The following is a 25,945-nucleotide window of genomic DNA, read 5'->3' on the forward strand; positions in this document are numbered from 1 at the left end:
GACAATCGTCCAATAGAACGACCCACTGATGACTCTGCTGGTAGCGGAACTGGTTTCAACGAGTCCAGAGGGATTATGGGGACGAGTCGACCTCTGGCTAAGATTCTGATTCTGAAACAAGGACGACAACCTGACCCACGTGACTCCACGTTTAGACTCGTGGCGGATGATTTTTTACGTATTAGAACGTGAACAGCGGAATATGCTGAGTTGACTATGGCGGTTAGCTTTGAACAAGCGTTACAAGTGTGTGCCCGTGACCCAATTGCCTGTAATGTGTTCTGTCCCAGTCAGAAGGTAAAACGGGTTGAGCATGGTCCTTGGATGGGCTACCACGCTGCATGGGCATGTTGTTCTGGGCTGCTGTGGGAATACTTAGTGGTCAACAAAAGGCAGTAGAGTGCTGTTGTGCTGTACTTCTGTGCTCCCACGTCTATGGCTCCACACCTTCGCTACTTGGTGAAAGGTGATACAAAAACTGCCGTGTGCAATGGCGAGGCAGTTGGGGGGTTAATAAATGGCTGGGCTTACACGCACGTGAGCGTCGAGTGACACGTGTGTTTGCACGTACGTACGTACGAGCGCTCCGTGACTGACCACCTCTTTAACCCTCTGCTTTCAGGCAGGAGACGAAGCTGTGGTCGCCGAACGTTCAGGACGAGGAGGGCAGAGTACATCCGTTCAAAGTGAACCTGGAGGCTGAGCAACAGGTACGGAACGGGTGGTGGATTTACCGGTTGCTTTGTTGAAGTAGGCGCCTACTTCAGCAGTTGTTTTTTTAATTGCTGTGGTTGTCCCACCCGATGACGATTGCTTGTGTTGCGATCGAAACGTCGTGATCTATTATTTTTCTACTTTAATGAGTACACATTTCTACGACCTATGTGCCTTCATAAACATGGCCATTTACGAAAGAAATATAAAAAAAGGTGGAAAGGGTCCCAAAGAAACACAGAGGAGATGCCTGCTTGGATATACACTGAGAGACTGGAGCGAGGAACGCATGGATTGTAGAACGTACGCAGGTTAATGGCTTAATACTGGTAGGAACCACCTGGTTCCACCAGCCCACAGGGGATTATTGTGTCCGTCCATCGTGCATCCAAAAATGGGAGGGGTGGGGCTGGGTGGAGAGGGTGGGGAGGGGCTGAGTGGGGAGGGGAGTGTGGGGAGGGGCTGGGTGGGGAGGGTGGGGCTGGGTGGGGGGTGGGAGGGGTGGGGCTGGGTGGGGAGGGGCTGGTCACCCCGTGGTGCCCTTATAAAACTCAATGTTTAACCTACTCACGCCGGCTTGTGCCCGCCCTCACAGTCGGCCATATTTGCGGAATACACCACGCCATTGACCGAGCTACCCAACGTTCCTTACCAGCTCCCTCCGCAGGAATGTGTTTCAAACAGTAAAGCAAAGTGGGTGTGCTTGGGCAGGGCTCGTTGCTAGAAGGGATGATGGCCGTTGGTCAAGAATAATGATGGAGTGGCAGGCACGGAACGGAACACGTCTGAGACTACGTCGATTGGGAAGATGGAGCGATGAAATCAATCTTGATTTGAAGCTTTCGTGACTGCAGGAATCCATACTCTTTGGTTCACTCGGTAAAGTCACGTGGGTAGAAATAAAATAAAACAAATCACGACGTTTCGATCGCAACACAAGCGGTCGTCATCAGGCAACCGCTTGTGTTACGATCGAAACGTCGTGATTTGTTTAATTTTGTTTCTAACTTTGTGACTTTACCGAAAGAACCAAAGACGATGAAATCAGTTCAAATGCAGGTGGTGCGAGGTAGATTATTAGAGGAGTTTGGGAGGTGGCAGTTGCTTGAAAAGGCCTTAAAATAGCTTGATCATGGCTGATGATGGATATTGAATTAATGATTCTTATGTATGTATGTTGAACTTCTTTCGCACCGTATGTAGTCAACCGTGCTAATCGGAGGTGCTTAAATGTATGTAGCGGAACATGCCAGAATGTTAAAATGCTCAGGGCGTACCTCCTGCATTAAATAAAAGCTGGGTTGATGAGCTGTGCGTCATCTTGTTTACATAGTTGTCATGGTGACGGAATGAGGAGGTCACATTCCATTTCAGATTTGAATTACAATTGTCCCATTGAAGAGGAAGGATTAAAGCGAACAATAATGCAGCTTATTGCAACAAAAAAACGCACAAACATGGGGCTTTTATACATAGTGCTGTACCTGGCAATTCCAAAGTTGTTACTAATGATTTTTTTTATTTCACCACAAATAAAGAATGATAGCATCTCATTTAGCTTGAGCATTTGCCGAGTGTTTTACCCCCCCAGTGCGCTTGGAATTTGACGGTGTCGGGACGCCCTTTAGTTTCGCGCACAAAAAAAAACCGTGGCCACAGTTAAATACGCCTTTGACGAGCCCTCTGCGTCCCAAGAGGGCACGTGTAGAATACTAAACGAAATGCACTCGGAGAAGCCGACCCTTCCAACAACAATGACATCCTCAAGGCTTGCCACACGAGGAAAAGAAAGCCCTCGCATGATCTCGTAACGTTATTCAAGTGAAATGTGCGAAACGTATATTAACTTCATATTTCGACCAAATGCTCAGAGAGCTCGTGACGGCTGTATCGATATTTTTATTTATCGTCAGCCACGATATATCCACTGCAAGATGTAGGCCTCCATAAATGTGGATATTAGGCCCGGCTAAGTCCTTAGTGATACAAGGATCCATCGAGCTGACATGCTTGAAGGCAATAGTGTGTGTGTGTCGAGGAAATATTGGATGTGCTCAACATATTTAAGAGCGTCCCATCTGCTCAAAACCCATTCTACCCACCGTAGTAGGCTCCTTTGTGGGGTATTGGCGATCCAGAATACATAAAAGCCAACTCGGCACATTTTGGCTGTGATTTACCCCAAAAACACTTAGGGCACCGTGCTGTGCAGAATGTCCCACATCTCCTTGTCAGGGGTGTTTATTTTTGGGCTTGTCAAACTGCCTCCTGTAACTCAGCCTCCAGCTGTTTGGCAAATACAGGGCCTCATTTAGCCTGGATGTGGTGCAGTAAACGAAAACACAAGCCCTCCCAACATTTTTTCGAGTTTCCATCTTAGCATTTCACTACTTTGCGATGCAGTGCCATATCACATTGTGTAGATTACTAATGCAGAGTTCTACTTATGTTGAATTGTGCGTGGGTATACGTCATGCATATCAAGCGGGGAGCGATGGCGCGCAGTCGTTAGTGCACGACGCTACGAACCCCCGACGACCCGAGTTTGATTCCCATTCACGGCCAACATCGATGGGCGAATATCTGAACTGGTTGACTCAGCCTTAAATTATTACCTGGTGTAGTGTGTAAAAACAACAGAGACTGGGGAGATAGAGGCAGCCGAATATTGTTGTGACCACACGGCTCCCCTCGTGCGCTGGCTTAACTGTCATCGATTCTCGCTAACAGCACTTGCCCCAACAGCCCACGTAAGCTATATGGGGGTTCTTTGTCTTTACATATAGTGCAATGAACATTTACGTGTGTGTGCATTTCATTCAGTTGGAAAATGTTCCTGATTAAATTTAATCATCTGTGTTTAACAGTTACTACTGCTGGAATATGAATGGCATGTACGTTATATATGTTTATACACACAGAAGAGCTATAAAGAATTTAAAAGTGTAGTTTGTTTTTGCATTAAGATCAACACTGCAGAGATGTATGAGTGCTGAGGATCATTGTATTACCAATGTGTAAATACATTCTCCTCGCAGCTCAAAAAGTTGTCTCACAAATGCCACGTGTTTCCAATGCTTGTGCAGTGGCTAGCAGTAGCACACGCTGGACTTACAATTCAGATCTCGATTTGAAGTTTTCGTGACTGCAGGGATCCATACTCTTTGGTTATTGCAATTCAGAGGCCGCCGGCTCGACTCCATCGCTTGTCACTGCGGGTGAAATAACGTGAGCAAAGTTTCTTAAAATCCCAGCCATCGTGAAACGGGCTCACCACCGTTAGTCGATCGGCAGGCCGTGTGTTGGTGGTGTTCATGCCTGGGCGCACCCATCCCCCCTTTCCGGTCAGCAAGGAAGAGTAGACGATACGCCCCCCGGAGCTCCGTCTAGTCAAGGCCCCCTCCGCCAGCGAGTGGTGCGAGCGGGCAATTTCAGGGCTGCACCCTTGCTCAATTGCTCCCCGAAGTACGTCAACAGGAACCTTGACCAAAGCGCGCTCTGCTCAGCGCCCCGCGTGAGAACTGTGTAACCGGCACAACGGCACCGCCGCATTCTTCTAATTGTGTCCGACCCATCGCAAAGGTGTTGACACGGTATTCTAATCCGCTCCGTTCTTCCCGCTCGATGGATTTTGCGCCAAACACATAATTTCGTCTGCCAGGTGCGGAGGTGTGCACCTGTGATTTTACCTGCAGCTTGCTGAAGGTGACGCTCACTCATAAGCTGCTCCAGCGATTGAACTCCACGTTGTTTGTCATAACTTAAAAAAACAGTTACTTTTTTCAGGGGGATGAATGTAAACAAATGGATGATACCGAGTTTACTAGGGGTGTAACAGTTTGCTCCCTGCTGCGAAGGTTTTTCGCGGTTTTGCCGTACAGCACTTAAGCGTGGTGTTGTTCGGCTTGATGTCCGACGTTTCGATCCACGTGCCGGTAGCTTCTCTTGAAATTTGAGCGTCACTTCTGAAGAAGCCCCGAGCGCTTGGAGCAAAACGTTGGACATCGTGCCGAACAATAACAACAACAGCGACAACGATAACAACGACAACAACGCGGTTCGACCTGAAAACAACATCTGAGAGCTGTTCCCTCTCTTGAGATGAAAATTACATTTGTGATTCGGGGTCGCATTTCAATTCACGAATCGATCCTTTCCTTAACGATGTGATGAATGCAAGCAGCCTCGAGTGGCTGGAGGGAGTCGTGTGAAAATGGTTACCAGTAACATCTTTTAATCAACAAACAGTGAATCTTGAGCACGCAATTAATTCCATACACGTATTGTGAGCTTCGGGGTCTATTGGTGGCACATTGGTTAGAACACTGCCCGATGAACCTGGCAAGCTGAGCTTAATTCCTGACCACAGCCAGCACCAGTGGCAAGTGATTTCTCTACCAGTCTTAGACCTCTCCTTCACTAAACCCCCCGAACCAAAGTGGCTTGGGGAGACCATCATCCAGTAGTAAATTGACAGAGGGCTGTAAATTATTTAAAATTATTGCGAGCTTAAGAATCGATCTTAATCGCTGTACCAATGCATTAATGCACTGCTAAAGTGTGGTGTCTGTGGTGCGGTCCTTTTTAAATGGTCCCTAGCAGCACAGAAGCTGACTCTTTTTGACAATCGGACCAGATTCGTCACTTTCACAGGATTGGCCAAGTTGCTCAGCGGGTTCATTATTCCCAATTCACGCCACTGAGCCAGGGCCGATGAGATCCTGGGCTGCCACCTGTGTTGATAGGAAGTTCTCAAGGGTAGTGCGTATGTATTTTGAACTTCTTTCACACCGTAGGTAGCAATCCAGGCTAGTCGGAGGTGCGGGGGAAGGACAACCAAACAAAGTGCGTGTGATAGCTTGAGTCCACTCGATATAAATTTGGTTTATTATTTTAATTGGCCGATAATTTTTGTTTGTTTATCAATGTTGCTGTGCACAGGACTCAAAGGCCCAAAATGCTGAGCCACTAGCAAGGGAACAGCGCTAAGCATTAACAGAACACAACTGCCAGTTAAACTTTCCTGACGAGGGGAAAAAATATATTCAATCGGTGGCATTTCGGGAAATGTTCCTGTTTCATTGCACAGAAGTATAGACACCGGAGAGACAGAGTGAGTGATAGACTGCTTCATATATGCTATGGGGCCCTGAAATAAATATAATGTTAAGAATGCTTTGAAATGAACAGTTTTAAACTGGTACACGAATAATTACCCATTTGCGCACCTCCGATTATCACCGTTGGCTCCGGACGGTGCCAAAGGAGTTCAGCATACGTAAGTACACAACACACGTAAACGAGCCGGCTTTACGCGTAAACGTGCCAGAACATTGACACGCGACGAAGAGAGAGGGGGAGCAAGGCAGAGGGCCGTCCAGGCAGCTTTGTGTTCCACGTGAGTTGGACAGGTACCAACAGGCAGAGCGAACACAAAAGTCTCTTTCTTCACCTTCACGAGAAGTCAGCCCGAGTGAGGAGGTGCACTGGCGAGACCCGGCCTGCCTGAATTCTGTCCGCGCGCGCATTTGACAACTGCAAGGGGCGGGCGGGCGGGCGGGTGCGTGCTGAGTGAGCGTTTGGGCAGGTTCGGCGTGTCGTGCGCAGACACTGCGAGATTCTCGTAGGTGAAACTGAAACCACTTGGCATGCGCTGCAATGTTGGGCCAAGGGACCTACACTTTTTCCGCCGTTGTCTCAATCAAAAGTACGGACCTGTCAAGAATTCGGCTCTCCGCGACAGGCCCTAATGCTGGAAAATTTAATAAGGCGCTTAATTAGGTCAGTTTGGTTTTTTTTACTGAAAATGTATCGATTGGCTGTCTCGTGGTAGTGAGATGTTCATTACCTCGCTGGGTATACACGAGGTCGTGGGTTAGATCCTGACCCTGACGCCTGGAAATTTGGAGTTTGCGTGGATTTTTCTCTCACTACTCCGGTTTTTCATTCCACATTTAGAATCAACATGCATTTAGAGTATGTTGGATGCAATACATTTCCACGTGATAAGCTACTTCGTTGGGCTATCATTTGTGGCCACGTCACTTCTAAAAAATGAGCAATATAGCTCAGTGGGCCTTACCTGGTAAAGTAATACAAGTTTAGTTTAGGTTGTGGGTTCACATCGTGGCTCAGCTTGGCTCAGCCCCTACTCCGATTAGGATATTGAGCGCTGTCTGGTATTAGTGGAAAGTCAATACTGTCGTTTTTCTGTGGACAGAGTAGATTCTGCCATAGTAATGTGGAAGTTTCACCACTAGCCCTGGACCACCACCAGAGATGGGCTCCTATTTGAGAATTTATGTACGTATGTATGTGGAACGTATTTGATCGATGATATTGATCATAGTGCATCAGCGATGCATAAAATGCACAGTTTAACGATCTGATGCACTCATTAATGAATGGGCAGAGACAATGGCATACAATACAGTTTAAGCAATTGCAAACCCAGATACAGTGCAATCTAATACAGCATTAAACGATTAAACTAATTCCATGTCAAATCATACAACAGAATTAACACCACAGTGTATGAAGGCACTAATGAATCATGATACACACTGTAATGCACACTATGTATGCACTTCTTTCGCACCGTACGTAGCCAACCGTGCCAATCGGAGGTGCTTTTCCAGATTGAACGCGATAAGAGTTTATTCATATTGATGTTAGGACTGCTATTTTTTTGTGAGTGTACGCCAACTGATAAAAAACAGAAGTGCCTGGAGACAACCTATACCTGGATGGGATAACAGCCAAACACAGCACCAGATGATCAGGAACCCAATTGAATCTAACGTCTCAAGCTGAATGTGTCTTCCCATGTGCTTTTGCGAGTTTTACTTTGTCTCTTTCCACATCCCGTCTGCCACTTCGTGGCTGCTTGCTGCGGTGGAGCGGAACGGAGGAGTTTATCTTGCAGAGCGAACGCTTGTCCATAATTTACGAGAAGCCCTTGGAGCACAACGAAACTAGAAAAAGAACAGGTGGCTTTCACGTTAAAAGACCTGTGAGCAGCATGCCTTGACAAATGCCCTTGGAAGAAGTAACTTCTCAAAGACCCGCATTTGCTATTAACTCAAAAAGTCAGTGATGTCTTGCTCAAATGAGCATTGAGGCAGTGTTCATCTGTTTACAGCCCGGAGCCAGTGGTGGAGATTCCAGCTTCCTATTGCAGGGACGAGTCTTTGACATTCCTCGAAGATGCTGGTCTAACCATCAACCACATCAGAACATCAACACAATAAATACGAAACTGCTATTTATGTTTAGTTTGTTGTTCTTCCCCCGCACCTCCGATTCGCACGGTCGGCTCTGTACGGTGCAAAAGAAGTTCATATATACGTACACCAGGCCGATACGCACATCTGCTTGATGAATGGCAAATTAAAGATAAGCCACAGTAGTGCAATTGTGGCCATGCAACCTACATTACAGAACATTTAGAAAAGCACTTCAGTTTGCTCTCCTTCAAGGGAGGAGGAACAGCAGAACTCCACAAACTTTCTCTTGGGGCCCTCTCGTCGTGGCATTTAGTTCAGGAACGTATTGCCGCGCGCAAAAATAGTACAGGGTCAAGCAATCCATAGGGACAACCGCCGTGGTACAGTACGGTACTTCTTTTATCGACCCAAGAGGTATGATCGGCCGAGTATGACCGGCAGAGTCAACCTCCAGCCAGGGTTTTAACTCAGCTTTACAATCGCGATCTGCTCGCCTGCTCGCTCGCTCGCTCTACCGCTGAGCCAGAAGGCCGGATGCTGTTAACTACCACGAGTGTTTTTCGCTCCGTCGGCGGCACCCTTCGCATTTTTTGCCCCGAAGCTTTGTCCCCCCACCCCCCCCTATCTCTCGTGCACATCGGGCGAGCGCGGAAGGCACGCTCAGGACAGGGCACGCCACGCCACGCCCGACGGACGGACGAAAGAGAAAAGGTGTTCGCAGGCAACAAGGTTGCTGCATTACGTCGTCTTAACAATTAGGCTCGGGGAGTGATTTCTTTTGACAGCAAAGCAGAGCAGGGCCGTACACCACACTCGAGCGTGTGTTCTCACAGGTGTCTACTTTCACTTAGAAAGGCAGAACCAAGCAGAATAAACCCTCCCACGCCTTATTTACTTTTGGAGGTTGCTAAATAATGGGCGAGTGGGTGTACTTCACAGTTTAATTTGTGATGCCCGTTAAATGTAGTAAACGTTCGTGACTTTAGCCTCGTGTGCACTGAATCTGTAAAACATTACCTTCGGAGGCGATACCATTATTACGTCTTACAGGTAGTGGCACTAATGGAACCGCACAGCTCTCCATTATGGGGGCACGGGTTCAAACCCCAGAACTAAGGTCGACTGGGTACCATCATCATAAACCATCGTCTCCTCGTGGCTTATACAACAAGTGCTGCCCAGTGCAGAATTACTTCTCTGAAAGTCACCAGTGGTTATAGACTGATCCATCACGTGGGATTTATGCAACCGGTTCAGAATACTCGTTTTAACTTTTAGAAACTGACGCTTTTTTTAATGAATGCAAAACAAATGCAAATTATTGCTTGGCCAGTCCTACAGCAATCGTATTTGAACCCCATCATTGCACTGGGCAGATCCTGCAGGAATTGTGATTCTTCCACGAGTGATTCCCGTGTTAAAATCTCTCTGAAGTAATACATAGAAGTCAATATAAATTGTTACGTGAATTCCACGTACATTGCAGCCAATTGTAACTAACACCGGAAATCCACGTGCAAATTTTTAAACATTCCCACCTGTGGGTTGCATGTTCTTGAAACAAAATTCCAGTTTTTCTTCATTGATTAAAATTCCTTTGTTGACGTTATTTTCACGTTAAGAAGGAAGAAAAATGTGCCTTGCTACTGCCCTGAAATTGAAGAGCACGAAAGTGATCCGCGGGCAGTTTTCTGTCAGCGAATGCTTTCCAACCAATCCCAAGCTTGGTGTTTGCAGAAGCGTCTGGATTTTGAGATGACTTGGCAACACATCAAAGATTACTCATTCCGCCCTGTGCTTCTGTGGTCTCTCTTGAATGTGGCCTGACTTGCAAATTAGCGTCGGCGTGGCTTTTACTTGCGCATCTTGTGACTTGTGGTGGCTCAGCGTCTTGGCAAAACGAACAAGTGTGATCACCCTTGGGATGTGTCGTCTTTTGAAAAGTGTACCGACAATCTAGCGAATACAAAAAAATTAAGTTGAGAAATTCCACCAAAGTTTAGAAACGAATCGGATAATTATCGCATGGGGGGGGGGGTGAAATCGCCTTTAAAGGCAACATGAGTTGTGTTTTTAGAGGCGCATCTGTTTCACACAATGCACAACGAACCTGTTCGCTTGAGTTTAATTTCCAGCTACAATTAACATCAGTGGCGAGTGACTCCACGTGGGGGGGGGGGGTCTTCATCCAGCAGTGGATTGACAAAGAGGCATTATTTCAAAGAGGTTGTGAGTTTGTTTGCCTCTCAGAGGCCAACACTTGTGCCTCTTTATATATATGGGTAAAGTCATGCGGGATTCCAGAAAAATGCCTCACACTCCCCAAATACTTTGGAATAACTGAAGTCGGTCCGCCAGCTTTTTGAGTAATGGAATGGCCCAATTAAAGTTATGCATATGCAGTGCCAAGCCATAAAAATTCCAGACTGCATTGCAAGGGGAGGCCAAACATGGAGAGAGAACAGAACGCACTTGCATGGAAACTGGGATACGTAAATTATTATGGTCACTGTTTATGCCGTTGCAGAACACGCAATGAGTGTGCAGTAATGTTCACGTTATAAATGACTCCCTTCACGCCATGTAGCGTGCGTTTCCTGCAGGGCTCTAATTATTCGCCCCTACTTATTTATTTTATTTCGATTAATTGCTCCACGATCCAGGAGGATCACGATATGAAACTAAAACTATAAACTAAGCAACTGTTTTTATTTTAGCAGGTAAGGTCCACTGAGCTATACAGCTCTCTTTCAGAAGTGACCTGGCCACAAATTGTAGCTCAACGAAGTGGCTTTTCACGTGGAAATGTATCAGCCCAAATACTCTAAATGCATGTTGATTCTAAATGTGGAGGGTAAAACCGGAGCACCCAGAGAAAAATCCACGCAAACTCCAAATATACAGCAGGCGTCAGGGTCGGGATCGAACCCATGACCTCCTGTATCGCAGGTGAAGTAGTTAACATCCCTCCACCGTGGCACCCCATTTGAGATTCAAGAATCACATTTTTGTTTTTACTTATCATTGTGATTATTGTTGCAGACTCAGGGTTGAGGGAGAGCTCATGTGAACCGATTACATACAACATAGATGAACTTAAATACCCTATAGTGATTTCCACGCACAAATTTAAGGATGTATCATGATAATAATTGGGTAATGACTCGTTTCAACACACGAATAGCTGTGCTGCAGTACGTTGTGCAAATATACTCAGCGTGGTTTCTGCCCATCCATCAGATGTACAAATGAAACATTAAAAGTTAGATGATAAAGTTTTAACATTTATGAATGTATTGACCATGATACAGTTTTTTTGGGTTAGATCGTGGAAATATGAATGTGTCGCTAAACCCAACCCAAAAGAAAACCTGCATTGTGGATATAATTGGTCGCGAAAGCCTACGTGTTAAACTGAACGTATTGACAGTCCCGAACGTGTTATTTCAAAATCGAGAACATCTTTTTGGGAATTCATGTTCTGTATAAAAACAAGACAAAAAGGACATCTGTGATATTGCGCATTGATAGGAATGTAAAATAACGTTCGTTTGCACGGTGTCATCATTTCTGCATGGCAGTACAATTCGTATTGCCAGCTTACAGTATGCAAACGCATCTAAGTGAATAAAATTAGAATTGCATTTTGAATCCACGCTAATGCCGGATTCCCTACCGACACAATTGTTCCGGCATTGCGTTGCATGTTGCCAGGAACGAGTGCAGTAAACCTTGGGTAAATCCCGCACCTAAGCCGCATTTTCCACGCAATGCTGAAGCTGCAGTCGGCTTCCTTTTAAGGATCACAGATTCAACTCTGTAACTTCAACCCACGTGCGTGTCCTTTAGCCCAGCCCGTTGGTGCACAGGGCGTTGAATGTCTGGAGTGTATGTATGTTGGACTTCTTTCGCACCATACATAGCCAACCGTACTGATCGGAGGTGCGAGGGAAGGACAACAAACTAGAAACAAAAATCACGTCGAAAGAAATTAGTTTTAAATCTATATTTAAAAGGTCATAGTTCGAGTGGCTTCCTAATATTGGTTCCAGACGGCCGCAGAAGCTCACCTGAAATCGCCCAATGTAGTGACCGTCTTTGAAGTAAGGAGTGAAATGCAGACTGTGGTGAATACATAATCAACGATTTTTGGGTTTAGATCGCGTTATTTATAAATGTGTCGTAACCCTCCACCACCCGACACGGCCAATCAGTAAAAAAAGTGTCACGTTGACAAAAGACAAATAGTTCACTGCTTTAGCCCACCGGTGTGTTGAAGCGTGAAACCACAACATTTACAATTTGAGTACGACGTTTCGCTGGTAATTGCATCCAGCATCATCGGGCAATTCGCCAGAATGGTGAGGCTCTGCTGTGTCTCCCGTTCTTATATAGAGCAGCAGCAGGGTGACGTCATCATTAACTCATTAACTCATCAGGTGCAAAGATTTGAGGGGGGGGTTATTGTAATTATATACTTGATTAGTAATAAGGCTATTGTTACGATGCGAGTTGTAGATTGGTAATCATTTGGAATGTGTTCTATTGTGATTATGCTACATTAATAATCAGTTAGTGCTTGTTTCCCTTATAAGGAATTGTAATGCATCTTATTTAATAATACGCTTCCAGGCCGCACTAAGCCTGTAGCTGTCGGGTGGTGGAGGGTTACGACACATTTATAAATAACGCGATCTAAACCCAAAAATCGTTGATTATGAACAATATTGGTCGCGAAAGCCTACGTGTTAAACTGTGGTGAATACAATTTGTCATATCTTATCTTAATTCCATTTTTATAGCGACTTATACCAGGTGCTTTACAGAGAACGGTACAACGTATGAATGTAATGGTGGAAATGTGGTGAATAAAATAGATGAGTGGAAGCAATGGGCAAATCCGTGATGTTTAAATTCGGTGAAAGCGAAATTGATTATAGTAAATGATGATAAATGGAGTGAATGAATGGGGAAAAAGTGATAGCCATATGATGATAATAATATGAAGGGCGAACAGTAGCGGTGGTGGTTATGAGGGGGCGAGGGGAGGTCAAGGGTCGTGGGGTGAGCTATGGAAAATACGTGAGTTTTGAGTGAGCAGCGGAAACGAGTGAGCGAAGGTGACTGACTGTCCATCCAAATTAGCTGAGAATGCAATTCTTGTTCGTCTGTCAGGGTAGGAGTCGTGTGATCGAGTGATGCGCCATATGTTCATTGAGGTCGCGAAAGCGTACGTGCAGCGTTCTTGTCAGACATGAAAGGGATTTGTAGTGATTGGCATGTTGCTCTGGCCACGTAAATGACTCATCTTGTGAAAACACCGAACGTAGCTATTATAACTGAGCTTAAACCCAAACCCGCATTGACTGCACCTGATATCATCCGCTTCGCGTATTCTAAGCGGGCTTGAGCCTGGATAGTGATTGGATGGGTGACCACCACCATGCTAATGACAGGTGCAGCCAGCGTTGTGAGCCGTAGAAGGCAGAGGGCAGCAACACCCATTGTTGTTCTGCACTCTCCGCCCACATTTACCAAAGCGACACTGCCCATAGTGGTGAAGTATGGTCGAATATCCATTATTGTACGCAAGGAGTGGATTGACAAAATAGGCTGTGGTGCATGTACCTGTATGAATTTATTGTATTCCTTTTTTTGCCCGAATCAATATTTCAACCGTAGCTGATCCACGTCTTCAACGGTTGAAATATATACATCTGTGGTGATTTGTTACAGAGATTTGTATGTGCTGTGAAAAAGGGTCATTGCCCGAAACGTCACCTATTAGAAAAAAAAATCCTTTTAAGGCGAACGCGTCAGTAATTCCTAACGAAAAGGTTACAACCACCATATTTGGTCAAAATTCAGTTTGCCCTTTTCATTTAGTCCACGTTGAAAAACAAAAAAATATATAATAATACCCCGATTAATCTTCCACATTCTGATAGCTCGACAGCCAGTATCTCTTTTACCCTTTGCACCAGCTGAGTGTTGTGGACTCGAGATCGAGCAGTGCTCGGGGCTGTTGCAGAATAAAATCTTTAGCTACTGATGTGTTTTCCGAAGGCAAGCCAGGAGGGAGGGGAGGGGAAAGCAAGCCGCCGGGGGGATGTTTATTCCCTCGTCGCCCCAGACGACAGACAAACACCACCCACTCCACCACCTTCGCTGAATGTCTCAAGCATTGCGGATGTGGTTCTTTCCCGGGGGCTGCCGTTGCTGTTCCGCACTGTATTGTGCATCGCATGATACGTTAATCCTTGAGTGAGTTTAAAAAATATATAAACTTTTCAAACACTTTTTCAACCGCGTAGGTTTTACTGCTGGCCGATGTTTGATTTAATCATTATTATTTTCGGCAGTAGGGTGGGTGGCCGGACAGTTTTGGCCATGAAAACTGGAACGTTGCTCCTGGTTTCTTGCCGTCGACAAGACCCATATTCCTGGCCCTGTGTCGGCGATTCGGACTTTTGTCCGCACTCGAGCGGGGTTGTGGAAATCTAGCACCGTTCTTCCCAAGAAGGCCTTTTCACGCAGCCTGCTCTCCAAAAAAAGAAAAAATGGTTTTGTGGATGTTATTCAGAGATTCCCCCTGCGATAATTATCCCGCAAAAGCAATCGGCTCCTTCACTCTCGCCCCTTACGGTAATATTAGCTCGGCGTAATACATTAGAAGTGACATTTTTCCCTACTGCGTGGAGTTTTTTGTTCTCGTGATGTGACTTAAAAGTCACGGGGCAACATTTATTCTAATATATTATTTCCAGATGGGATCGATATTATTTTAGTTTTTACGGAGCAGGACACTGGTTAGGTGTAGCACTGTCGTTTTTGTGCACTGCTATAAATGCATGTTAAAGGTAAAGGTGGAGCACTGAAATTACCGGCAATGTACGAATGTGCAGAACCAGAAACTTAGACGCGAGTTGAAATTAACTTTTTCAGCCACATAACCATCATCCATGGTCATAATCATCAGACATTCTCAATCCCCTACTGGATATACGTCTCCACGTGCTCTCACCATAATCTCGCGGGCCTGGCCACTGCCACACTCAGAAATATACTTAAATGTTAGTAGTATTATGATTTAAAAAACTAATTCTGACATTTCCAAAAGGTGAGCAGGTTTATGTTTTTTTAACCTAAATTTCCATGATGAAACACGCGCTTCTGAGAGGTGTTTCCAACATAGTCTAGGAGTCATGGCTGATGCAGGTGAGCGTGACTAGGTGTTGACTCATTTGCGACTGTACTGAACGCGAACCTTGGAATTTTCATCATTGAGCCCTAGGGCTGAAGCGTGCGGTTGTGTGTTTCATGAGTCATCTTAAGCTTATTATCATTGAGCGTCAGAACAATGTCCTTACAAACACCCACCCAACATGTAAAAACTAAACTCGTTTTTTGATTTTGCCAGGTAAGGTCCGCTGAGCTACATGGCCCTTTTCAGAAGCGACCTGGCCACAAATGATCGCTCAATGAAGTGGCTTTTCACATGAACATTTATAGCGGCCAAATACTCTTAAACGCGCGTTTTTAAATGTGGAGGGAAAAACCGGAGCACCTGGAGAAAAATCCACGCGACCACGGGGAGGACATGCAAACTATGTTGTCCCCATGGTCACGTGGATTTTAGATGTTATTCAGTTCTCACCACGTATAAGTAAGTCTTGAGTTGTTGTAGTGAGGTGGGTTTTTTTTGTTTACCCCGGAAAGCCTCACTGAGTCTAAAGTTTTTTTTTGCATGATGGCCCTAAAACATTGGAATGTTTGGCCACTTCCATGATTGAATGCTTGGCTTCATGAGAGAGGAAGCTGGAGTACTTGGAGGAAAACACACATCACACTTATGAGAGACTAACACAATGCTCCACACGGATAGATTCAATAATTTATTGTTTTACTACCATCTCCGAGCCACCTTGCTGGCCCAAGACAAAACTTGTTTTTTTTTCCCAGGTAATCTCTCCACGTCTAATACCACCAAGGCTTCGACCTGCTTAGCTTCTGAGATATGATGTCATCATATGCATTGAGTGTGATTTTGTTTTCGGATTCCTGTAGAGAAAAACCAAAGCCTGTTTAAAACAATGTACTAATACTGGTAGGAACCTCCTGGTTTACATCAGCCCACAGGAGATTATTGTGTCCGTCGTGCAGGGAGGGGCTGGGTGGGGAGGGAGGGGCTGGGTGGGGAGGGGAGGGTGGGGAGGGGCTGGGTGGGGAGGGGAGGGTGGGGAGGGGCTGGGTGGGGAGGGTGGGAAGGGGCTGGGTGGGGAGGGTGGTGGAGGGGCTGGGTGGGGAGGGGCTGGTCACCCCGTGGTGCCCTTATTAAACTCAACGTTTAACCGACTCACGCCGGCTTGTGCCCGCCCTCACAGTCGGGCATATTTGCGGAATACACCACGCCGCCGTTGACCCTGGCCATTGACCGAGCAACCCAACATTCCTACCAGCTCCCTCCTCAGGAATGTATTATATTCTGACATCACCCCATTTGATTAAATTATGACAGCTTACATTTGTAATGCGCCCAAACATTTGACAAACATCTTAGAGCAGAATAATAACAACGCAAATGACTATTGCTCAGGAGGGGTGAGGAACCACAAAAGAGCGGGAGCCAGCACTCGCAATTAATTGCCCAAGCTTCGCGGTCCTCTCTATATTAAGAAGTTTTCAGCCAATCGGCGTTCATACATGGGTGTTCGTAAATGTGGGAGGAAACCGGAGCACCCAGAGAAAATCCGCGCCGCTTGCGAGGCGGGAAACACTCTGACCAATGAAACTGGAGCAGATGAAGTCCACATTTGCTGGGCAGCGATCTCCTGGAAAGCAAGGGTTTTGGCACCTCCACGATGTCCATGGGAAGGGAGTCTCGCAACATTTGTGGAGAGAGCCACCAAACAATTGTATTTACTTAGATTGTCCCGGAGAGTCACAATGAGGTCATAGGACTCTTTTTCAGGAGGGTCCTGCCTTGGGTTTTTATTTAAAGATGATTTCAGCCACTTGAATGACGACTTGCGTTCATTACACAAGTGTGGGAGGCAACCGAAACACCTGGAGAAAACCCACACGTGTGAGGGGCCAACGCTCGATCCCCGTACAAATGGAAACAGATGGAGATTAGTCCACTCGCTGTACTGCCTCTTCATGGCGAGCCAGCGTATGGCACCTGGACGCCCGCGGGAGAGGATTATGAGGGTGCTAATTTGTAATGCGCACAATTTTAACTTGCCCGAAGTCAGCGACCCTGGTATCACAACATTTGTGCGAACCACCAACCCTCGCCTCGACAGCGCTGAATTTCGGACACGCTCTTCACACTGATGTCTCAATGATGGATATAATGTATTCAAAAATAAGGATGCAGTATACAGGTTTTATAAGTAAGACCCAATGAAACTGCGCGAGCATTCGCCTAAGTGAATATAAATATTGTATTTTTTTTCATGGAAACTCAGAATTGGAAGAGGTTGGTGCTTCCACAGATGTCTGCAGAGATGTCTTAAGCTTCAGAGTGCCTGCAGAGCCTTTGCAAAAATGGCTTTATCCTGCCGAGATAGATATATGTGGCCGTATAATTTAGGGTTTAACATCTTAATGGCGTTTTTGGCTCTCGCTGGTTCTGGAGAATTGTGCCGTGTAGCCACACAATACATTTTTCAGAGAAGTCTATTGTTTGATGTGGAAGTTAAAACCATTGGTCTGCACATCAAGGGTATTTTGGGGGATTATTTAACAACGGGGGTATTTGGGGGCATTGGTGGTTGTCAGTTCCCACTTCTTAAGAACCACCGCAGGGCCAGCCTTCTGAGCTTGACAGTCAAAGTGACAAGAATGAGGCCATCATTTTCACTTCGTGTTCCTACAAGGTAAAGCGTAAAGAGGTGCAGCCCATAAAATACTTTCTCGCGCCGCTGCTACCGGAAGGGCCTCCGTTAATGTGAGCTCTGGAAGGGATTTTGGCCTACTCTTCCACGCTGGCCGGACGTCAAGGAAGAAGAGGGAGTACCTACACTTTACCCCGCCACACTCGACCTGCCGACCCCATCGACTAACCCCAGTGTACACATTTCACCGCTGGGTGAACAGAGGAGGAGGGGCGGGTTAAGAAACTGGGCACCATTGTTTCAACTGCCGCGCCAGGAAATCGAACTGGCAACCTCTGGGTGTCAAGTCTAGTGTGCACGCCAATCATCGTCCGTCATTTAACCAAAACTCCTGTGTCATTGCTGGAGGTACTGCTCTTGCAAAGAAAAAATGTTCTCCCAAGCTAAGATGTATTGGTAATGCTGCCTGCTGGGTTTGAATGCGAGTTAGTGCTTTACTGTTTTTCTGTACAATTGGAAAGAATGGGACAACTCTTGACCTAATGATCAAGGGTTGTCCCACCCCATCTACACGTGTTTATTGTCTACAGGTGTATTGATTCAATGCTGTACTTTACAATCCATTTCAGAGATCAAATAAGTTCATGATAACCCTTGTCTGTATTATGCAATGAAATCATACGATAACATGTCCGTGTGTCTAAATATTTCTTCGCATTGTCAATGTCTTTTATTTTAGCTTGATAGATAATGGAATTGTAGCAGTTCGTGTATGTTGTTTCCCAGCACCTCCGATTAGCACAGTTGGCTACGTACGGTGCGAAAGAAGTTCAACATACAGTACATAATGGACTGGTCATCCAGAGGTCGCCGGTTCATTCCTCCGGCGTGGCCGTTGAAACAAGTTGCACGTTTCTCGAATATCCCCACCCAGCTGGATGGATGGGTATGCCACAGATAGTCTAATGTGCAGAACGCACGCGGTGGGGTAAACCGTGCGTACTCCAACCCCTTCTAAAACGTCTGGCCGACGTGGAAGAGTAGGCCAAACACCCTCCGTAGGGGGCTTTCTAGAGCTTGCTCCAGCGGGCAACCGGCAGTGGTGCGAACAAGTGATTGCAGGGCTGCATTTTCACCTTGTCCTGTGCTTCGCTTTGTTTAGACAGCCTCAAGCCAGGCCTCTATGAAGCCTTTAATGATATTTGGTCTGAGTTTCAGACTTTCTGCGATGTAGCGTGCAAGCCTTACCTACACTTGTGTGTTTATACAAAGATAGCAATTAACTTTGAAAAGTCTTGCATGTGTATATATATAATATTGGGATTGCACGACATTTCAATTGTGCTTTGCAAGAGTTTGATGAGTGTGGATGAAATTCCTCACAATGTTCATATCCAATGAGTTTTTTTTTTACATCAAGCATAGGACACTTCTGCCAAAACTGCCAGTGATCTTTCATTAAATGTGTTTCACTAGAGCAATACAATACACTTCATTTTACTTTCTGTCATTAATCTTTACTCAACTAGGATTTTAGCTGGACATTCACATCTCATTCACAAGGGTCGTGCTGGCAAGATGGCAGAGCTTTTCTTTGATCAATTCCTTATAAAAATGTGCACAATCAGCAGCCGTAACCAACTATTAAATCACAACTTATTAAGTTATATGTCATCTTATATATCATTAGATAAATACATACCGAAATAGCATTGCTATTGAGTGAAATACTAAAATATAGATTTTTAAAGATACATTGTAAATTTTGTTATGAAATTAAATATGCAGAAGGACAAAATACCAACTTACACACAATGGATACATGTAAAATGTCGTAATAAACTGAATTTTGACTGCTGCTAAATTATATGACCTCATTCAGTCAAGAGATTTGAGATCCTAACCAGTTCTAACCAGGTGCGCAAAGCTCTATGGCCCAAGACAGATTTGACAAGTAAAGTTGTAAACTTGAGATATATCTCTGGACTAAAAGCATGTGGGCTTAGCGATGAGTGGTGCCTTGGTTGTTACATTTGCTGATACAGACCAGAGTAATTTAGCAATTTTCATGCACACTAATTCACTGCGGAATTAAGGTATATGGGAAGGGGCCAGTCTCTAAGCACATTGTATACGTTGACATTGCTTTGGGCCATTGGTTTAGTATCGAGTATTAGTTTGGACAGACATACGGCTTCCATTTAACCTTTGGGTATGTTTTGCCACCTCCCCTGATCTCTTCCCCCATTGTCTCTTGGGTAATATCTCTTGCCCTTGACAGCGCCCGATTATTCTTTGTGACTTGTCTGCATACCCCAACGAAAATGTTTGTGTCTGAACACAATGGATGTTTTGGGGACTTTAACATTTGCTTTGTGTGCCCTTGGGAATGCTCATGGATCCACACCTTAAATTGCACTTGGCTGTAACACTGCCTCTGCTCTCCATGGCATGACCATTGTGCAAGTGCAAAGGAGGGACAATCAGGGGTTCGGGGAGTGGCGGGTGCAGCTCACAGAGCAAAGCACTATGAACCTGCTAACCTTAGACTCTTGTTACATCCGGAGTTTATACAACATATAATGTGTGACCATGACGCTGTAGATATGGTAGCGTAGAACAACAATGGGCCTCGTGTTGTACATGGATTGTCCTGTCTTATCGTTCTTTCTGCAGATGCAGAGCATCGATTACAATTTCATATTCAGGCAGTCAAGCTAGATAACTGCATCAGGATTAGCAGAGTGTTATTGCTGAGCGTCGTTATATGTGGCATGGTCTATTCTGGATGACCACAGTCGCAAACTCCGTTTGTGCATCGGGTATCCCCATCTGCCACGGTTTGTGCAGTGGATGCGGTTTAGGGTGAACCGTGAGCTTCGTGGAAGATCAAACCCCAGGGATCTTCTGCGTTGGGTCTCGCTTATAATCTCAGCCTACTCGGCACAATTGCTTAACAAGCTCGCACCTCGCTCATGGGACTTTTAAAAGTCAATTACCGGTGCACGGTTACTTGTCTCGTCAGAAGATGCCGCAGGAAACGTTCGTCATTCAGGAAGACCTGATGGGGAATGTTCAGTTACTTTGCTGTGCATCGTCATGTGGTCTAATAATAATAATCATCAGCCATGGTCAATCCACTGCTGGATAAAGCCCCCCCCAAGACGCCACCACCTCTTACGATCCAGCAATGTAATAAATAATCCACTTAGAACCTGGACAATAACACATAATAACGAAGAGATGCTCTCTATATAGTTTACATTCCTTTGTGAATTCCACTGCTGGATAACGGTGACCTTCGCTTCAAGTCGTCGGTATTGCTTGAGCATACTTCACCACGCAAGTCAGCGCAGGTTTCGGAAGATGTCGGTTCGGATATCACTCGCCACTAACGGTAGCCGTGAACAGGAATCAAACTCAGGTCACTGAATTTACAGCGCAGTGAGTGAGCCGCTGCAACGCTGTTGGATGGTGAAATGGTAAAGAAACATACATGAGCCCATCACGTTTCCCCATAATGCAACGCAGGCCCTTTGGCAGCGCACGATGGGAGGTTACATACAGGACACAACAACAGTAGTTTGTGTTTTATCTAAAGAGTTTCCACAGACTATCCCACAGGGTTTGTGTAATAAAAACTGTCAAACGAAAAAGGGCTGTAGACTTTCGAAAGTTGACTTGAGGAAGTTAATATTTACACAAGTGCTAAGGTTAGCCCAAGACAGACACAGAAAAACATATAGCCATCCACCCTGAGACCTATTGATTCAGCTGTCTGAAATGTCTTGCACATTTAGTTACTTTTCTTTAGAGCAGAACAGTATTTTCTCCGTCAAATAGAAATCACTTGTTGGGAAATTTCTAATTAAATGCAACGGAGCTGTACGGAATGAAATTCTTCCCATCACATTATTTTTTTAAAGATACTTGCATTACATTTTTGGCGAACGTGCCTCTTTTTTTCTTTCCCCTCAGACATCGTTTGTACACCGCAGACTGCCCACGAATGTGCGCGCACGGCTAAGAATTTCGATTGGGTGCTCCTCTTTTGAGGTCTGGCATGAGCCATTTGAACGCCCCGTCATTGCACAGACTCATGTTATTCCGGGTTTGACATCGACTGGAGAGCTTCAATTAACCGTTATTACGATACACTTAGTTCCATATACTTTTTTTTGATCTCGAGCATATTTTGTGCCCGTAGTAAGACGTGCGTGGCATCCATTCCGCTGAGAGGCTGTGATGCAGAGGTCGCAAACAGGTTTTGATTCCTTACCCGTACCCGTACCCGTACCCGGCTGCACCAGGGTCGCAAATGGGTACCCGTACCCGGCCGGGTACGGGTAGCCGTTCCCTACCCGTATCCTACCCGAAATGAGTGACAAACGGCTACTCACCAGTGACTCACGGCCTAATGCATGCCTTTAATACATCACAGCAGAGGTCGCAACCGGGTACCCGATACCCGTACCCTACTCGATACCCGGCTACCCGTACCCGGCCGGGTACGGGTACGGGTAGCCGTTTGCGACCCTGGTGCGGCCGGGTACGGGTAGCCGGGTATCGGGTAGGGTACGGGTATCGGGTACCCGGTTGCGACCTCTGCTGTGATGTATTAAAGGCATGCATTAAACATCTGGAATATTTAAGCTGCCTTCACGTATTATTGCTTACATTTTGTTTAATGAAGCTTGATCCTACAAACTGTATAATAATTATCAGCTCGTCTGTATTCATTATTATTATTACTGTCACGCTTGTATGTTTGTTCGTGCAGATCACTCCACGAATTTCAAATCGATACTGAGTCGGTTGAAAGCTCATGATTTATAGATTATGGGAAGTTGGCCTGTTGCATATCCACTCTACAATTTACAATCGTCCAGCACAATTACGAGCCCCATTTAAAATTCATACAACAAGTAGTAATTGTTGGGTAATCTCTCCTACAATTTCGATTTTAAGCTTTCGTGACTGCAGGGATTCATCTTCTTGGTTCTTTCGGTAAAGTCACGTAGAAGGGAAGTAATAAAATAATAAAAATAAAGCAGACAGACCCCGACAGACCTGGTCTTCACCTGAGGACGGCTGCTTGCGTTGTGGCCGAAACGTCGTGAGAATTATTTTATTATGTTTTATTTTTATTATTTTATTACTTCCCTTCTACGTGACTTTACCGAAAGAACCAAGAAGATGAATCTCCTACAATTGTTACATTTGCCTTATGAAACTACTTTTTAACATTACTGTACTTAATATAATTTTATTGTGTTGTTATTATTACAGGTTTTGTTGTTGTTATTAAACCCGTAAAAACACTGTGGGTTGAATAAACTCCGGCGCCTTTTGGCGTCACCTGGTCCAACACCATGTGAGACTAGGCTCTGAGAAAAGCTGTCTCGGGTGTGGACCAATCAATTTAAAGGACAGTGCATACATTATCAGAGTTGTGTTTTTTGTTTGCATTCCGACCGCAGGTATTGTGGTCAATGCAAACATGACTCCTTGTAAAAAAAAGGTGTCAGTTTTGTTGCCAGATAAAAGGGTGAAAAAACAATTACATATTTTGCTACTGGCAAAGGAGGTTCCAATGGTGAATGAACTCCTGGCAAGTAATGTGTTACATTTGATTGTCAATGGGCTTTACACTCGTATTACATGCGTATGCCGTACGCTTGCACTCTTAATTATATTTACGTTAAGTGCAGAGTCTACATTTTTTTTTATTGATAGCTGTTTTCTGATTTTTGGTTTCTGGATGAATGTCAGAAGCTGAGATATGAAGATGCTATTTGGAGGAAAAGTAAGATTTGACAGTATAATGTTGAGATTTATTATCTAGTCTCGCAAGATGATTTCGAAGCCGATATGTTTTGCCATTGATCAAAAGTCGCCTTACATCGTGTTTTTTTACTTTGAAGAATTAATTGGATTTTACTCCACACAATTTTTTTTATTTAGAAAGTCGCCTTTTTCGCAATTATGGTACAGATTTTGATTTGGCTTCTTTCCTCAGTGGCAATATCCTATTTGAATGCTACTTCTGAGTAAGTTTTTGTGGCTGTGCATTATAGCTGTGTTTTCGGGGGTTTAACACACGAAGAAGTATCCAGTACAGGGACTGAAACGTCAGACACCGTGCCGAAAAAAATGCACTACGACCCGAAAACGCATCGCAGAGTTACGTGAACGCCCAATCCTGTGCTGCGCACTTTGTACTTACCCGTGTCAGCATAACACCAACGATAAGTGAGTGACGGTGACGTGTGCCTCAATGTAATTAATGCCACCGTAAGCCATAGCGGAGCTCAGGAACCCAGCCAGACAGAACACAGAGCCTTGGTATCAGGGATTATTCCCCCAAAGTCACCCTGCCGCCACTAAATGTTTGAAATTCTTACGTAAGCCCTGCGCTGTAATTGTGCCCAAACGCAGACTCAGGTTGAAGTGAAATCCAGACCAGACTCGCTTAATAGTTGGTCCCGATTTTTGAGGAAGAGGTATGTTAATAGCACGCTATTAAAATGTCAGTAGTGATGCCCACCTCTGACCTCCAATTACGCCGAGTGTGTTATTTTGTAGAACTGGCGTTTAAAACCACGGGGGAAATGGTGCGCATGTGCGTGTATATAATTTTTATGCACTTCAAGCGTGGTTGATTTTTAGGAATGTCAGGGGCTGAAATGAAAGATGTGTCAACCTCCGAGCGATTGGTTTACTTTATTTGAACGCGTATCACGCACACATACGCGCTGCATTGGGCGTGTCGCACTGCATCAATTCATCTATCGAATGTATTTCTTCGCTAATGGCAGTGCTTTAAATCACGTGTTATGATTTTTGTAACTGTATGCGAGTGTGTATTTCGGCGAACGGAACAAACAAGGCAGGGAACAGAAATGAGACGGACGATACGAAAGAGAGTTGATGTTCGTGAAGTTACAAATGGGACACATGAGATTTGAGCGTTGGAGGTCGGTGATATACGATTGAGATTGACAATATAGACGTGACAGAAAATCCAGAAAGCCAATAAAAAATTTCGATTTAAAGCTTTCGTGACTGCAGGGATTCATCTTCTTGGTTCTTTCGGTAAAGTCACGTAGAATGTCTTTCTGACAGACCTGTTCTTCACCTGAGGACGGCTGCTTGCGTTGTGGCCGAAACGTCGTGAGAATTATTGTTTTATTTTTATTATTTTATTATTTCCATTCTACGTGACTTTACCGAAGGAACCAAGAAGATGAAGCCAATAAAAATTAGATAGGTCAATAGCAATTGAGACACAACAAACATGACATATACACATTACTCATGAATCATGACCCCAAATCGTGACAATTGTCACGTTATATATCTGTATGTTCAACTTCCTTTGCACCTCTAGATTTGAAGCTTTCGTGACTGCAAGGATTCATACTCTTAGGTTTTTTTCGGTAAAGTCACCGTACGTAGCCAACTGTGCTAAATGTTGACAACTTCACCAAGTATTTCATCTGACGTCTCGAGGTCCTCCTCACGAACCAGACCTTTCTCTCAAGGTCCTTTGAGAGAAAGGTTGATTGAGAGAAACGTGGCCTGTGTGTGAGTGTGTGTGTGATTCTACATTTCCCACCGTCTATAAATGCGCAAGTAACTTTTTGTTTACAAAGCTAATCATATTACAAAAATATATATTTAACCGAGACAACATCTTGGCAGTTGAAATGTAAACAAAATAAGACTGACACTGATGCTGGCGTGAGCTGGAACGGTAGCAGCGTTGCCAGGTGTCAAATGAATATTACGGATGGAGAAGGGAGGGGTGAGCATTTATCTGGCTACTTGCCAAGCCTGTGAATTGGTGTTCTTCATTTCTATCCCTGCCTGTACCTTGTGTGTCTTATGGAAGGTGGGCCAAAGAGGAGGACAAACAGCAACAAAAAACTCGCAAAACAATAATTATCCAATCGTTATTTTTGACGTTTAGATGACACGGTTGTCTAACGACTGCGAGGTGGATTACAGTCATTGCTATTCTGAGGTTTGCGTGACTTTATTGTATTATAATATAGATGGTGATCAGCTCTGTAGGCGTCTCGTGTTCCTTTTTTTTCCCGTCTCTCTTTTCTGCCCATCGCAAGCAAGCCCTGGCCTCGGGATTTGTATGCAATGATTCAAACA

General features: G+C 45.0%; 1 protein-coding gene across 3 annotated transcripts in view; it reads left to right on the forward strand.

The window, feature by feature from the left end:
- LOC144946510 (PDZ and LIM domain protein 3-like) overlaps positions 1 to 25,945 on the forward strand; it is a 134,681-nt gene that overhangs the window by 76,381 nt on the left and 32,355 nt on the right. For all 3 annotated transcript variants that reach the window (XM_078875465.1, XM_078875462.1, XM_078875463.1), the window contains one exon: positions 623 to 710. In XM_078875465.1, the coding sequence (XP_078731591.1) occupies positions 623 to 710 (88 nt within the window). The remainder of the gene's footprint in view (positions 1 to 622; positions 711 to 25,945) is intronic.

The sequence above is a fragment of the Lampetra fluviatilis genome, chromosome 41 (assembly GCF_964198595.1).
Source record: "Lampetra fluviatilis chromosome 41, kcLamFluv1.1, whole genome shotgun sequence".
Lineage (NCBI taxonomy): Eukaryota > Metazoa > Chordata > Hyperoartia > Petromyzontiformes > Petromyzontidae > Lampetra > Lampetra fluviatilis.